Source organism: Streptopelia decaocto (assembly GCF_964273445.1).
Source record: "Streptopelia decaocto genome assembly, chromosome: 1".
In the NCBI taxonomy this organism is placed as follows: domain Eukaryota; kingdom Metazoa; phylum Chordata; class Aves; order Columbiformes; family Columbidae; genus Streptopelia; species Streptopelia decaocto.
In genome coordinates, this window is record NC_138663.1 from 15,934,208 (window position 1) to 15,952,115 (window position 17,908).

A 17,908-nucleotide genomic window follows, 5' to 3' on the forward strand; every position below is an offset into this window, starting at 1 on the left:
GATCAGGTTGCTCAGAGCCCCGTCCAGCCTGGCCTGGGATATCTCCCAGGGATGGGGCATCTACCATGTCTCTGGGCAACCTGGGCCAGTGTTTCACCACCCTCATTATAAAACATTTCTTCCTCTTGTCTAGCCTGAATCTCCCCTCTTTTAGTTTAAAACCATCACCCTACTGCAAGAGGCCCGGCTAAAAAACTCTGTCCCCATCTTTCTCATAAGCCCCTTTTAAGTACTGAAAGGCCACAATAAGGTCTCCCCGGAGCTTCCTCTTCCCCTGGCTGAACAACCCCAACTCTCTCAGTCTGTCCCCACAGCTGTTCCAGCCCTCTGATCATTTTTGTGGCCTCCTCCAAATGAGGCTTCAATGTATAAACTCAACCCTTACACTGTGGGCGATCTTAACAAAACGAAAAGGACACAGTTTATGTTGCGATACCTATTCACGTTGTGTTTGCTCTTTACTCACAGGGCAATTAAGATCGTAAGACTTTTGTCTCTTAATTTCAAGTAGAAGAATGCTCACTACCAGGCACAGCACATGAACTCCTTGTCCTAATTAAGAAAAACTCATGTTGCCTTCCTGTTTTTTAAAATGACTAGAAATAAAGTCTCTCCAAGGTCTCTGTTGAATCAACAACTCTAAAGGAAATCTTCCTGGTTTCTTGTTTTGTTTAAAATTCACAATTCCATTGCATCGGGAGGTTGCACAGGGGTAGCTGGCGCAGCTCCTGCTGCTGCCCATCCCGCGTACTCTGCCAGACACAGCGCCCACAGCGCCAAGTATACGGAAACAGATCCTGACGTTTAAACGCTACACGTTAAGTTCAGCTGTCTGTGAATCCAATTCAGTGTTCGAAGCCAGCCAGAAAGCTAACTAAACGTTTCTGTCGGTGTCGCTCTGCCATGCACCTAGCACAGCACCATCACGAGCAAGGCCCTGGAGATGCCAGGCGACGCAGCAACCCCAGCAGCAGGGAAGAGCACTGAAAACTTCTTCCAACATCCAAAATATTTTGATGACAGCAAGGTAAGCAACCACCTGGGGCTTGAAACCACGAGGTACTATTTCCTCATTCTACAGCCACACAGTGCCAGCACTCCAGCTCCAGCAGCCTTCAACCATTGTGCTGAATTGCTTCCCAAGTTACAGAATCAATGTTCTTGCAGGCACTTCCACAAGCTCAAACAATGCAAGCAGGTGGCTTTTTTCTCTTTATGTTTGAAACAAAACAGAAGATATGATGTCAGAACTCCAAACACCTTTCCATAATAATGAAAACCCTCACTGAAATTCAGGAGCAATTGCCATCTTAGTTCTAAGGATACTTTATAAAAGCAGGAACCTCTCAAATTCTCAGAGTACTCAAAGTACAACATTAATGAAGGAAAAACTAAATTCACAGGAATATTGCAATTTTTATAGAAAAATAAAAATTTCATCTTGAAATTTACAGTGACTATTTAAAATTTTACCAATAACTGCTACAAGATAGAGCACCATTCATCATGAATGCTTATACTAGAGGACAAACCACTTCCATGCAGAAAAGCTTCAGTCAGACTGATGTTATTCAAATTGGTATTAAATTTAGCAGTCATACTTCCTTCCTGAGGATAACTGATATTCCTTTTTTTTCTTTACTAAAATGCTTAATTAATTGTGCAATAATGCGCCGGGATCATGATTTAACTACATCACTAAACCAAATTTACTGTTATAATATGAAAAGGACACCTTCTCTGTATATGAGTGATATTCAGTACTGGTTCTGTAATTCTTCTTTGACATCACCTCATTGGGCAAAAATACAAGATTTCAGTATTAATTGTATCAATTGCTAAAGGGCATTCCATAACTTACACATTTCCTCATGAGTATAGGAACTTCCAGTGCTGAAAAGGTCAACAGTTCAACAGTTGAACATGGAATACTACTGAACAAATAACCCATGACTTACAATTACACAAAACCAAATGAATCTTATAAGACAATTCTTATTTCATAGCATAAGTAGGTAATTTTTCCATACCCAAGCTGCTATGCTTAAGTTAACTCTGCACCTTGAAAATTAATACAGATATACATATTAATATATTGAATATATCTAAAAATAGAAAAATATCTAATATTATAATGTATCATATATATGGTTTATATGCAATATGTTTTGTATCTATTTAAAAATACTTGTCTTTGTGTTACTTCCAAAGGTGTAAATCTTTGCAAATAAAAGAGGAAGGAAGCACAATGAAATTATATGTAATTAAGCTGGGAAATCCAATTTGTTTTAAATCTATGAAGGTAATTCTGCAATGGAGAAACTGAGATCAACAATGTCCCATGGGTAGAAATGTTTCCTAGGAAGGGAAAAATGGAAGTTAGAACCAAAAGGAAAAAAAAGCCAAACACGCACACACAAAACCAACCTAAACAAGTCATTATAAAAATAACAAAGAAAGCTGTATGGCAATCAACAATCACGGAGAAAAGAAAATAAACATTAAGGATTGGACAAGGAATAGAAAAGTAATTTTGTGGATGTCAGTCTTTACTACAGAAAAGGAATAACAGTCTTAGAATCATTCTCAGTAGATTAAAGAAATGAGAATAAAGTACTTGTGTCAAAAGAAAGGAAAGATTGCATTACCATCAGAGTCAGAATTGTACTTATGTACAAATTCTGGCAGAGTTTTTGACATCTATTCAGCATATGACTCTTAAACAATAATAAAACCCTTTACAACCAGACTTATGTACTGGACAGGAGTCAGAGTCACACCTTTTCAACATAAAAGCATGCTACAACATTATCCAGGCCAGCAAGCCATAATATTAGTAGCAGGTACAACAGAACAACTTGACAAATCCAACATAACCAGGGCACATCAGTTCAACACCCAAACGCCAACTGCTATTATCCACTGTTTATTTTTCCTTGATATTATAAAAGTTACCTGATTTTCAACTACATTCTACCAAAGTTCTTCGCAACAGTTTCTTGAGGAAACTAAGATGCAATGAGGTAAAAATCACATTTTAGATATGAATCACAAGCTGCTAGAACAGTTACAAACAAACTACAAAGAAGAGCTACACTAGAATGGGGAATCCCACTGACCAGGGGTGGTGAGTGCAAGGTACAAGAGGACCCATTCAGCTGGAATTGTGCAGGTGCACCTCGTAAATAAGAACAACCCCAGGGCAAGATGGCCAAAATCACACAATGTTCATTTTCAAAGTGACTTAACCTCTAAAGAGATTATGTGTCACTGAAAAATTTGTATGTGTTAGGAACCCAAGTCTCTTGCAAATGTGAGAACAGATGACATTTCTAGACCCAGAAGTACTAAAATCCTAACTAGCCACTAAATGAGCAGCAAGATTCAGACTAGGAAACAAGATGTGCAGCCCAAAGAAAGAAACAGAAAGTGCTGCTGAAGCACTCAGGGGAGATAATTGTAGAAACTGAAAGAAGAATAATTCAGAGAACAAGGGAAGTAAGCAGACACAGTTTCCTAACTGTACCAATAAAGATCTTCATGAATGTGTCTATTCCATGACACCTGGATGTTAAGACAGTCTGTGACAGGTTTATGTAAAGTTAAACCCTAAAGCACATTAAAAGAATGTTAAAGCTCCAAAATCAAGGACTCTGACAGAAAACACCAGAACTGAGTACTTCATTTGACCCTGCTAGACCTTGTGAGCCTAAGGAGCCTTCATAACCAAGCAAGCTGTTTTAAAAACTGCAGTGCAAGAAGCTGCGTTCCAGATGATCTTAACAACTCACCAGCGGAGTTTAGACCTCCAGACCTGCAGAAGACCTACCGCTGTTTCAGAATGCAGTAGCAGTCAACACTAGGACATTACTTTCTGTGTGTAGAAAGTAAGAGAGTGGATAAAAGACAGAGGAAGACCAAGAAACACTAAAACATCCGAATTTTTTTACTTCCTGCTCTCAGCAAAACAGAAAACGTATTCTAACAGACAGTTATGACTCCTGAATTCAATTTAAAAGTACCACAGGGGCGTATGCTATGGCAGTTGCAGTTCTCTCTACCATGCGCACCCGTGTCTGTTTACACGCACCTGGCTCTGTTCTGTTCTGCTCCGCTCTGCTTCAGGCTCCTGGCTCTCTGCATTCATTTTCTCCCCACATCAGACCCAGGAGCATCAACCCTTCACAGTTCTATTCCCAGTCACATTCTGGGTCTCCCTCTACCCTTGTGTTCCCATTCTCAGTCCCAAGACCCTTCATCACCACCAGGTTTAAGACATCTGCTGTTCCCTGAGATTTCTACCCTCTAATTACCCTCCCACCCCAACTTTTCGCTCCCCTAAAACCCAAAATATCAAATTCCTTCTCTTCCATTCTGTGCTATACAGAAACAGGTATGAGAACAGCATATTTTTCTGTCTCTTTTGCCCACTCTTCCCCGTCTACCCTTTGAGGATGATGTCATCTGTTCACACCATCTCACCGAGCAGCTGCACAGCCATGGCTTGTGAGCATGTCTATCCATCCACCTACTCCTCCTTGCCTCCATATGGTACTGCTGCTTCTCCTCATTCTCTCTCCAGAAAACTTAAGCTTGGTATGTTCACAACTCAGCTCTTTATCATTCTCCTCAGACAGTTTTTGCAGATGAAGCTTCTGCCATTATCACCTCCTGTAATACGGGGAGTCTTTTGTGACCCCTGTGCCCGTGACTGAACCACATATCCCTGCTACATCCAAAATCCCGCTACAATCTTTCTCCGTGTATACATCTTCTTCTTTCTAACAGTACAGCTCATCCAATAGCTCCATCTTTGTTCAGGCACACACTGAAGAATTATAAAAGGAGATGAAGATTCATCTGTTTAAATTTAGACAGGCTTCCCTACTTATCCTAAGTCATACTGAAAGTGAAGCAAGTAAATCTCTTTAATATATTAGTATTTATGCTTTCATTTCAGGAATCCTCTTTATCACGTCACCCTTAAGAGCTCTGCTGGTATCACTGGTTTCAAGCTCTTGGGAGGCAGACGACACAGAAACGGCTCAAAGAACTCAGCGTTGCCAGCTGGTACCTACCGAGTCTGTGATCTTTGCTCAAAGTTTCTGCAATCTTTATCTAGGTATTTTCTAAATGTAAGAGAGTGCGGAATAGGAAGCATGCTAGACGGATATGTAGCCATTTTAAAAAATAAAGTATTAATAAATAAAGTTACCTAAGATAAATAATATATTGGAAGGCTGTCTGAGAGAAAAAGAGAAGAAATTCAAACATCTGAGTTACAAAATCACATTTTATAATTGCATTAACAACTTAAACACAGAGGACCTCATCAAAATTTGACAAAAACTGCCATCTTAATATAGTTGCTTATATAAGAACCATGCTTTAGCATTTAGTACTTTATCGAACTTAAAAATATATAAATCTTTAAAATTAAGGAAAGGAAAAAAAAAACCTAAACCCCACACTTACTTGAGACTAAAAACTACCAGCAGAGCATTTTATACTCAGGTATTCTTAAATTACTTGCTTCACCAAAACAATTTTAAAAAAATATTTGGGATTGCATACTGAATTTCCAAGGTTTATTTTAGCATAAGTACTAATTAAAACAGATATTGTGTTACACTTCTCCTATTCCTCATGATGTGGTTGTGAGCATTGTTTATACTGATAGAACAGATTGGGAAAAATAAGTTACCAAAAAAGAAAAGTGAAAATAAAGACACCTCCTGCCCCCTGCGAAGTGAAGGTCAAGAGGATCATGCAAGATGTCCTTACAAAATGCTGTGAAGTCTCTAGCAAAATTCATGTGGAACATACAAGATTTGTTTTTAGAAGTTAACATTTCAACACAATTATCAACCTACACTACTATACATACATTGTACGTGGTAACAGATCCTAAAAATCATTCTTTTCTGATTCATGAATTAAAATTAATTATCAGCCCATTTTGAGGGTCTGAATAATCTTTGTGAAGCCTAATAGAAATTTTCCTTAAAAATACATGCAGGTACCAACTTGTCCTGAGTATAATTTATTCAAGTCAAGAGTTAAATGTTCACTTGCATATAAATCTATCAGGTGAAATTCAGCATGGCTCCAAGAGGCAGTTTTATGTCAGAGATGTTCTTAGAATAACAAAAAAAAGGCACAAATGGAAAGCAGGCAAATTCAAATATAGATTGTTGGAAGCTTTTTAAGTGATAAACGTTTAATCCCATTTTTTTCAGTGTCATGTGGTTTCCAGTGTACACAAAGTAAAGAGTGAAAAGGTAAAAATAAAACTGCCATCCCCTTAATATATTCCAGAATTCATTTGTAAATTTAGTCCCTTTATAAAAGAATCCTTATATAAATCGGGGAGCAGCGGGGGGAGCATCGCTCCCATATCTGAAGCACAATTTAAGCCCAGCATCGCTGACCAATCACAATTAGTGAACGCACTGCATCTCTCTGCAGTGAGGAGCAGCACAAGGTAGGCTGGCATTCTGCACAAGCTGCCCCTCGCAGGCTCTCGCTCAGAAGCGCTGCTTTTCTTTTTCAGAAAGCCTGAATCCCAGTGGTGTCTCTGGAGACAAGAAGCCTTCAGTATGTTAAATTACTTTCATTATGTATTTTCAGATGCTTATTGATTCTACCGTAGGAAGAGCGGGAGACTGCAGCAGCCTGTAAAGCAGAACTAAAGCAGTGTATACATTAGCAGTATGCTGAAACAATGGCACAGTACAGGCACAAATTCTCATTAAGGTCCTTTTTTGAAGATATGCTTATTACCCTCTTTCCCTTCTACTCTGCTAACAAGTGAACAAAATGAATCCCTTCAACCTGGAACTGCTTCACCTGCATCGAGAATTTATCAAATCCTTAGTGGAGGTAAGATCTGTTCCTTATTATGGTATGCAGAATAAGCAACATTTAGCAAAAATATGAGAAAGAAGGGATCAGATGCCATTTACATTAAGTGCTAGTATCTTGTTATGTTTGAGACCAGGAAATATTCAAATGCTACTTCCCCCATTAAAGACACAGTGGTAGAAAAATGTTATTTTGTATGAAAGACTTGTAGAATATTAAGAACCTGTTCTGTTCATGCAACGTAAAGACAGTACAGTTTCAGCTAATACAGTATGGGGGGAAAATACAAAATGCAACTGGGAATATGATTTCCTCCCTTGGCAGTATTTTCAAATATTGGCAGCTGAATATGTTACAGATTTATTCAGTTACTCTTTGAAGGATCAGATAGTCTATAATTGGTGTATACTTATTGCTTTATGAAGGCTGGCTAATAGGGCTAATCTCTGCTCAAGAAATCCTCCTTTTTTGTTTGATTGTTTTTTTTAAAAAAAAACTTATTTCTTTCATTACCACGTACATTTGAGCCATTTATTAAAAACACAGATTTGCTAAACATTGATTTCAAGAACGGAAATTGTAACTGTGCAAATTAAACAAAAGCATATTTCCTATAAAGCTCGTTGACTCTGTTTTTAATTTCTCATTAGAAGAGAGTTGTATGTATAAACTACCTGCTGACAGGAGTTATAAAACTATATTTTCTAGCTCTGGTCACAGACACTCCACGTCCAACAGTTATTGGTGCTAGTCAGGGTTTTTGTAACCTGCACTATTTGCAGAACAGGAAACCTGCCCAAAACACTAAATTCATGTAAGCTGCCAGAAGAATGACGTGATTTTAGTAGCAAATAGTGAACACACTAACTGATTTTCTGTGTAATCTATAAGATCTAATTTTAGAGATGTTTTATTCATTAAATAAGTGATATTAGAAAATATATTCTTGCATTATTTTATTTGGAAATTATAAGCCCTACTTTTAACCTTTTTTTTCCTCCCCTTCACAAGGGCATGCAGCAACTAATTCAGTTTTACAACTGACAATACGAAGAATGCAGTTGACCGGGTATCTTTCTAGCTGTATGACCTACAAGCAGCAGGATGCATCACTAAAATGTATTAAGACATAAAGGAATTAGAAACAAAACATGGAAAAGACTTGTATCACCATTTACGTGCACGACACTCCAGCAATATACATGGAAGACTAACACATCTGCTCAGATTTTCATTAGAAGAAGAGTGCAATGATTGATTCTTAAAATGGTGAGCATTTCTTAAAGAGGGATTTATAATTTAAAACCAGAATTGTGGAAACTACTGATGCATGAAGAAACAATGAAATATGAATTCCCAAAAGGAGAATATGCATACTTCACCAGCAAGCTGAATAAGGGTCTAACCAGGCTTTTTCTATACTACTTATTAAATAACTTATTTGTCATAATGACTAATGGATATTTTTCTCTCCATTTTATGGTCTGTTATGTATTCTCCTTAAATGAAAATAAACCAAATTAGGTAACTCATGGTTACTCTCAAAGCACATGAACTGGATTTTATGCTGTATAGCAACTTCTTTGACTAAGCCATCACTCAAAAGTAATGAGCAGGAATATTACAGAAAGAAATACGCAACCATAAACTGAAGGATGTCTACATGCACTCTGAACACAGAGATCAGAATTCATTTTTTTTTAAACCCGGAAAATAAAAACAGGCTTCTACAAAATGCAACAGGGGAGAGAAATTAACATCTCTTAAAAGAAGGTTTATTTGTTATTGCTGGCTTGAAACTCAGAACAGACACGCAGAATATGCACTGGTCTGAACAAGTATCTCAGGTAATTAAGACGTCCCCGTGTTTAATCAGAATTTTTTGCTGCTGAACTGCTGGAACAAAACAAAAAAAAAAGAAAATCAAAACAACCTGCAAGGAACAAAATAAGAGCCCAGCTACCGCTTGGTTTCCAGGTTACAGTGCATGTCAATATCTGTCAGTGGCACCGCGTTTCAGCCCATGTCACGCTGCTGCAATGCTCTGAGGGGCCCCTGAGCCTGAGGGACCAGGTAGGTCAGCGCTGCCCCGGCTGCTCCGGGTAAACCGGCTCCCCGCCCTCACTCGCCTGCGTTCATTTAACTGCAACCTGACCGATGTGACAAGGAGGGGATGTTTAACCTGTCCATAAGACTAAGCGTATCTGAAGCTTCCTGTTTTCACAAAAATTCAGTTATCATAATGTTAGAGACAAGGCTGTCATTTGTTTTAGCAGATCTGTGTTTGATTTCCTCCTGGCTTTTGCTAATGCATTTATCCAGTAGTGCATTTGGAATGGTTTCTTGAAATCCAGTCACGGCCAGGACAGCAACCACAGAGGGAATCGCATTCCTGAGGGTTAATACAAACCTCATAGAGGTTGCCTAAATTAGAAATTAAACAAAGCTTTTGAAATATTTCTTGTTTCATTTCACACCTGAGACTAATATGTTCTAATTTACATCTTTTGTATTTAAGAGGCACATATGAAATAACTGTTGAAGCATACCAAGAATTTTCATCCTACAATTTGCAATTAATAGTATTGTGCAATTGAGGCTTTTCAGAACTGCAGATGAAATCCATTTGCATATTGTATCCCAAGTGTGCTTAACTCATACTTCCATTTAAAAAGAGCTCATTTTTGTTCACCTTAGTGCTATCTATTTTTAATGTATTCAGAATGAAACAAAGGTCCGCATTTGAATTTATTTTCATGCCAAGTACATCCCCTCTTAAATTTAAAGGTACCCTAAAAAAATCAACTATCACAATAAGAAATTGAATAATCTCTATTTATCCAGTTCATTACAAACTCAAGAGCTGCCTGACAAAATAAATAATACATACATCAGGTATTACATGCAGATGCTACATTTACAACCTATTGGTATGTGTAAAACAAAGCAGAAGAGCCACAAATATAAAAAAACACCTAGATGTAATAAATGCTACTTTATTTGAACCTCACTTATTCCTAAACCAGACATGCTATTTATATAAATCTGTTGGATTTAATTGCAGTGTGTATAGAAAAAAAAAATCCCTGAGACTATATTGGTTTTAAGTATTATTTTCTAAAATTATTCCCTTAAATCTATTCTGGAATAAAACTAAATACTCTTCTATTTCATGTAGGCACTGATTTATTGAATAAATTGAATATTCAAATCACAAAAAGGAAATGTAGTATCACAAATTTGATTCCCCCAAAGCCACATAAGTTTCGCACTTGAAATTATATATACTTCTATAAAATTGTTGTAGTGGCTTCATACATGTAGATGCACACAAGATAAAAGTGAACAGAAGTCTTCAAGCTCCATAAAAATCTGCTGAATTCCAGACCTTCAAGTTTCAGCCCACAACACTGTTGCAAACTCTTCGTAAGAAAGAGGCTGCTAAATGGCCATAAATAATTTAAATGTTCTTTTAGTGATACATAAGCAACAGTGCTCCATGTTCCTATCACTTTCAAGAGCCTTTTTAAAATGATCTTGAGTACTAATTTGTTAATACTTAACAACATTCTTCTATAAATGACCCTCAATGCAATACAAAGGCAATGCACCAGTATAGTTTATTCAACAAATGGGCCCTTTGTAAAAACCACATCACTATAAATAAAGCCTTGTCTCCCTAAGTGGAAGCTTTTCACTTTTTTTTTTTTTTTAAACAAATCCTGCTTTCCTTTAAAAAGGAAAGACCTTATTCTAGATCCTCAGGCTTCTGAGTCCATGCCAACTAAAGGTCTAAACATACAGTAAATCAAGAGTTCAATAAGAATAGATGCTTTTCCTCCCTCATCCTTCCCCAGCATTTAGCTACAATAAGTGTTAAAAAAAAGAAATCAAATAGTTTCATATTTTATTTCACCTTTCAGGAGAAAAAACAGCTGCAACAAAAGAATGTGTTTCTCCCCCATTCTGGACGTCAACATGCAGTCTGAATCTAACATCACCGTCCGAGATGCCATTGACGACATCGACGCCAACATGTACCAACCACTGTCATACCCATTAAGCTTTCAAGTTTCTCTCACTGGATTTTTGATGCTAGAAATCGTTTTGGGACTCGGCAGCAACCTCACCGTGCTGGTACTTTACTGTATGAAATCCAACTTAATCAATTCTGTCAGTAACATAATTACAATGAACCTTCATGTACTTGATGTAATAATTTGTGTGGGATGTATTCCTCTAACTATAGTTATCCTTCTGCTTTCACTGGAGAGTAACACGGCTCTCATCTGCTGCTTCCACGAGGCTTGCGTCTCTTTCGCAAGCGTCTCAACCGCAATCAATGTCTTTGCTATCACTCTGGACCGATACGACATCTCCGTAAAACCCGCCAACCGAATCCTGACCATGGGAAGGGCTGTGATATTAATGACATCAATATGGATCATTTCACTTTTCTCTTTCCTGATTCCTTTCATTGAAGTCAATTTTTTCAGTCTTCGAAGCGCAAGCACTTGGGAAAATAAGACACTTTTGTGTGTGAGTACAGACGAGTACCACACCGAGCTAGGAATGTACTACCACCTTCTCGTTCAGATCCCAATCTTTTTCTTCACAGTTATAGTAATGCTAATTACCTACACCAAAATACTCCAGGCTCTAAATATTCGGATTGGCACCAGATTTACAACGGGGCAAAAGAAGAAAGCGAGAAAGAAAAAAACTATTTCTTTGACCACTCAGCATGAGACTACGGACGTGTCCCACAGCAGTGGAGGAAGAAACGTCGTCTTTGGTGTAAGGACTTCTGTGTCTGTCATCATCGCCCTACGCAGAGCTGTAAAACGGCACCGGGAGCGGCGAGAACGGCAAAAGAGAGTCTTCAGAATGTCCCTCTTGATTATCTCAACGTTCCTTCTCTGCTGGACACCCATCTCTGTTTTAAACACCACCATCTTATGTTTGGGCCCAAGTGACCTTTTGGTAAAGTTGCGATTATGTTTTCTAGTAATGGCATACGGAACAACTATATTTCACCCTCTACTTTATGCATTCACGAGGCAAAAGTTTCAGAAAGTTCTGAAAAGTAAGATGAAAAAGCGAGTTGTTTCAATAGTGGAAGCAGATCCCCTGCCAAATAACGCTGTAATACACAACTCATGGATAGAGCCTAAAAGGAACAAAAAGATCACCTTCGGAGACCACGAAGTAAGGCAGAAATGTTTAGTACCTCAGGTTGTCACTGACTAGATTTCAGTACTCACCAAAACTCATCAAGCAGAATATTTGAACAAATTGTAAAAACCTACTGCCAAATAAGAAAAACTTTTTTTAACTATTGGCGAGACTGTACATTTTCAATATATATGTTAAATAGAGTAGGTCTTGTATATTCAATTTCTTCATTATGTAAGATATATGTTGCATGGCCGTTTGTTAGCGTAACACCATGTGTATATTTGTCAAAAATATTCAAGTCCTCTTTTTTAGAAAATAAATAGCCTTAAAGAAGTGCAAACTTTTAAAAATATTTGTATGGTTCGGTTTCTCTGTAGATATGAAAGAATTTTTAAACAAAAGTTCCACTTGGGAATACTTTTCTAAAGCACAAATACAACATTTTGCATGAGATGGTAATTTTAAATTTAATTCATAAACAGTATTGATCGGAGATATTCTGAATGCTATACAGCTACAACTTCGACACATTTTGACCTCATATTTAGATAGCTACTTATTTCAAATTTCTCCAGCATGCAATTACCATGCATGCGTAGAAAAAGCCATTTACATTATATCCTTCAAGTAATGGTTCAGAATCAGTTAATTTTGATGGGGGAAAAAAAATCATGTTGGTCCAAAAATTGACAGTACTTAAAAAAAAAAAAAATAAAAAGGTCTTGCATATATAATCTTAGATCCTTCGTTTCTACACAGAAAATACATAAATTTGAATAATGACACAGGAGATGTTGAGAGGGTAAGGGGGAAAGACAGGCTAAATGAAGGCAAAAACCACAGAGACAAGAAAGTTATTGGCCTCGATGCTAAAAGACCAGCAACACATAAAGCCATTCCAGTGCAAAGGCTCAGATCTTCACACTGAAGGGGCAGAGAAACAGCCAGACCTCTAGTGTGACACGAGAGCCTTTTATACAGAGATTTTTCATTCATACCAGATACCTACACAGACAGAGCTGTCAAGTGCCACAGTTAAAGATTGTTTTCTTGCCCTCAATAACTTTCGTATTATTTTGACTTCACTTCTTAAGCAATGACATTCAGTTCCAGCCATGCGACTGCTTTGTCACCAGCTGATCACCAAGACGGCGAGTTACCCTATTGCTGTATGTCCTGGACAACCACGCTACATCATCATGCTATACCCTCTTTTTCTATTTCATCTCATACCTGTCAAGAAGAATTAAGAAGCCACCACCATCCATAGCATTGTAAGCAAGAATTAAGATATTAATCTGAACAAAAGTTTGTTTAGCGGTTTGCACTATCCCATGCTTAAAAATTCATAATTTCAATGAACAGTGGCTACATTCATTGATTTAGTTGCCAATTATGGGGCAGAGGGGAGGGCAACAAAACAAGAAACGACAACTAAAAGGCTAATTCTCAATAAGTATTGGCTGCTATTAGAAAAAAAAAAAAAAAGGAATATGAGAGCTACTTTGACTAAAGTATTAAATCAAAAATAAGGATTTCTAAAGCACTTTTCTGAAGTTTGATATTAAAAAATGTAAGTTTAAGAGAGGAAAAAAAGATTTTCCATCATAACATTGAATTATTAATCATATGTGTATTTCCAAAACTGCTTTTGTGGTTAAAAATAAACAGTAGTATTTGTAATGTACCTTAGTTTACTTAGGCTCATGCATTAGCTTACCAGAACAGAAGATCAAAAAAATAATACTAGAGCTCCATATTCCACAAAGACCAGCCACTAAAAATCATAAAAATTCTACCTAGAGGTTTTATTATCTTACCGATAATAATTTGTTAACTAGAATTACTGTGTAGCATATATTTAAACATTATTTCACCGCCTTTCTTCTATATGCCAGCCCAACCACATCTGCAGTCAACTGAACCCACTGACAGTGCTCGTTTCATCCAGGCTGTCCCTGTCTCCTACAAGAACTGAAATCCTTCCTCTTATTCGAGAGGTTGCAGGGAGAAGTAATCTTAATGGTTTTATGCAAGAAGCTCTTTTTCTAAATCCCATATGCTCTGAATTTATCACTGCAAAAACATTATTTCAGGAATAAGCTCTTCTGAAAAGAAATGTGCCCAAAAAACCTAAGCAGGAACTACTATTTTTTCTTTTTTGTAAGACTTTTTCCTTTCTCTGCGCAGCTATCCTCTGTATTCTGAACACTAGAAGGAAGAAAAAGTGGAATCTCTAGACTTAACGGCATAATATGATTTAACTGATTTCTTATCTTGCAATAAAGCATTCTTAAATAAATTCTAAATGCTATTCATTTATTTTAAAATAATTTTCAAAATAAGAAATTATAATGACCAACACATGAATAAGCTTATTCATGTCCTTATCTGAAATAAGCATTTAAGGAAAGCTTTCAGACTTGAGAGGTTTCTGACAACATGACTTGACTTTTCAAAAAGAAATAAGTCCTCAAGTACTACATGTTTAGTGTTAAAAGATTATTCATTAGATTCAATGAAGCAGTACTTCACAACAAAGAGAAAATACAGCCTAGGAATTAGTCAGAGAGATTAAGTCAGGTTTTAAAGGGTATGTTGATCGCAGACATTGATTGCCTTTAAGAATCTAAGCAAGTTCATTTTCACATTTAAGATTCATCTTTCATCAAATGAAGGGGAAAAAAAAAAAGAGGATATACACCATGTTGGAGGACACTTGAGGTCTGCAGAAGAAAATTCCACATAGAGTAGGGAGCAATACAAGTAAGGATATGTGCAATCCTATATATATTACAAAACAGAATCATACATGATCTGTACCACAAAGACAACACAGATTTAACACAAACAAGATGAAATAAAGAGTAACTAGTGTAGAAACACTGTATATCCTACAGATAGAGAAGAGGATTTGAGGAGGGATATGAAGGTGTGCCGTGGGTGCTTGACAGACAGACTAAAACAGAACGCAAAAATAGGCATCATCACTGGAGAAAAAAGGGCAAATATATGCCACAGTATTGTACAATAAGAAGCCCACTACATTCTTAAAAATTATCTCAGCACAGTGAGTCATTAGTTCAATTACATTTCACACCACTCAGCCTAAGGCAAGCAGAATTGTACAGGACTCACAAAATACCAATTCCCGCAAATACGTTTCAGAAACACAAGCAACCAGCACCAGTTTTCCACGTGTTTTCTCTCCTTAAAGTGTCAGCTGGTATCTGAATGTGTTCTCCACTGCATCTCCAAATGCATCTCCACTCAATTTTACATTGTAAAATGAGGTTATCCCACACTAAAAAATACAAAAAAAGCTCAGTATAGTGCCAGTATCTATTAGAATATTTAGGAAACGCATCTTAACACACTAGTACATCACAAACCAGTGAAACAGAAATGTGACTACATCACAAATATCTGGTTCCAAGTTGGCAACAACGGATTACAAGGCACTGCTACACAGTCAGAAGTTCTGTCTGCTTCATTAGTGCCAGGGGAATAGGAATCACTTCAATGATTTCTCAGTGTATTAGATTTAAAATGCTGTATCTGGGTACAAATCAGATCAATACACCTCTCTGCCTTCATTGTTACATAAATACATAATTACATGTACATAATACATAATTATTATACATCCACACACACCAAAAGTAGAGTTCAACATTAACATCTATTTCATACTTATATCCATTAGCATATCTTTTATATTTATATGGAGGGGCTTTTGATAATAATATCTCTGAACTGGGCAGACAGGCACTATGCCCCACCACACATAGACTTGAATGCCTTCTCTTCCCCACCACCACCTTTTTCTCTCTTTAAATGAAATAATACATTCAAGAAGATACATAGTTTACCTGGGCACAAGGAAGAATTTTTCTGCTCTCTTAACTGCTATGTGTATCATACTGCAATGCACATAATGGTCCTTTTTCAAAACACTATGTGCTAGTCATCAGATTTCTTTGATAGCTGAATATGTTAGACTTAAGTTTGTTCTCTCTGAAAAAAAAGCTGTTTAGTTACCAATTGCCGTAAAACTCCCTTGAAAGGAGAGAATACAGCATTCTTCAGCAAAGTTTTGATGTAGTATTAAAAAAATATAGAATAAACTAACTTAACCTTCCTTCTCCCATTGTTCAAACAAAATACCTCCAACATATCACTAAGGATAATCAGCTTCTGTCTTAACAACCTTCCAGCTTTATGACAGCCAAATTCCACTTCACACATTCTGCTGTAATATCACTGAGTTTATTCGTCTTACACCAAGTGGAGAGAAGAATCTGAGTCTGTAATTACCTTCTCCTTTTCCTACTTCATAGAACACTCGAGCAATTCAAAGAGGAAAGTTAAACACAGGGTTTGGGATTTGTTTTACTGGGGGGGATTCTGGAGAAGAAAGAAAAGGAAAATCCAAATGGACTCATACCCATAGAGTGTCAGGGAAGAAGGATGTGAGGTAGGTGGAGAGCAGAGGTCAAGAGGAAAAGAGGTGAAGGTGGAAGGAGCCGCTGTAAGGCAGATATGGCCACTGGGACCACAGAAAGGTGGAGGGCAACACATACCCGCCAGGGAAAGAATCCTAATAAACAAAAGTACAAGAAGAACTTATCTTTGAATCACCAAGTGTGATATGTGGTTTTGTCAAAATTGCTGGGAGGAGAGGGGAAAACAGCATGCACAGCAACTCCAGAAAAGGCTTTTGATTTAACACATCATACACAGGATAACAGAAAAACCAAGAGAGTGCTTTATTCTATCTAATCCATCTAAGCCTATCCCTTTTTCTAGAGACAACCTACACATTTTACCAAGTACAAAGTACATATAGAGTACATGCATTCCAAACACAGACCTGAAAAGAAAATAGTATTAGATGTCTGTGCCAGTGATAAATTTTAAAAAGTTATATTGAATTTTCTCTGAAATTAGTATTGGTCAGATATCTTCAGTTTGTCTTGATGCTCTGAGTGTGTTTCACTACCACAGTATGTTTTCAATTACTGCTTCTTTATCTCAATTTAATTATTTTTGTAGAGCATTAAATTGAAGGAGAAATATCATCAGACATCTTTATGTTATTTGCTAAAATTAAACTTCAGTGATTACTATAAATTGAGTCAGGACGGAAGAAATATCTTCCTGTGTCTTTATTTTATAGACTTCTGTAACAGTTGTTTTCCTATTTAACAAAGAAATTCTCACACTATGAAATGAAATTCGTTTAAAATGAAAAAACAGAAGATTTACAGTGAAAGTTTTGTGGTAGGTACGTAACCTGAAATTACTACAATTTGATTTATTTTCTATAGCTTGAATTAATTACATCCTTCAGATATGCGCATTTCTACATGTCCGTTCGGATTCCTGAGGCAAGCAGGCAGGCAGGCTGACGGCACCGAGCTGTTGGCAAACAGCGCGTCCTTGTTTCCTTTCCAGGCTGGGTTTCTGGAAATACGCTTTTGGTTTCTGTTACCCTGCTGTGATCTCTAACTTCCTATCCTATCTTGCAACAGTTTATCTTGATACCATATCTGATAAACAAATCAATGTCACTGCTGAAACAACATTATTGCTGTAAAATCTGTCACTCTGGCTATGTCAGACTGTTATTAACAGAGCAATATTACTTTCAACTGTACTAGGATCTCTCACAATCTGTTGTGAGATTTTACTTCAAAATAAACTCAGTTTAAACTCAACTAGTAGGGGGAAGAAGCACAATAACTGATGACAACCTATTGCTACTCTGTACCGTGGTTTTCTTCCAAACCTCATTTCAAGATATTTTTCATAAACCCCTGTCACAAATAAACAGAGAAGGAAGAAGTAGAAAAAAAGGACAAGC

The 17,908-nt window shown here is 37.1% G+C and overlaps 2 protein-coding genes across 2 annotated transcripts in view; one reads left to right on the plus strand and one right to left on the minus strand.

Annotated features, from left to right (window-relative positions):
• Window positions 1-17,908, minus strand: part of COG5 (component of oligomeric golgi complex 5) — a 189,038-nt gene that overhangs the window by 145,171 nt on the left and 25,959 nt on the right. The window lies entirely within an intron of this gene.
• GPR22 (G protein-coupled receptor 22) lies at window positions 10,723-12,114 on the plus strand (the record flags this gene model as incomplete). The annotated part of the gene is made up of 1 exon (XM_082056674.1): window positions 10,723-12,114. The coding sequence occupies exon 1, from the start codon at window positions 10,813-10,815 to the stop codon at window positions 12,112-12,114; it is 1,302 nt and encodes a 433-aa protein (XP_081912800.1). The 5' UTR covers window positions 10,723-10,812.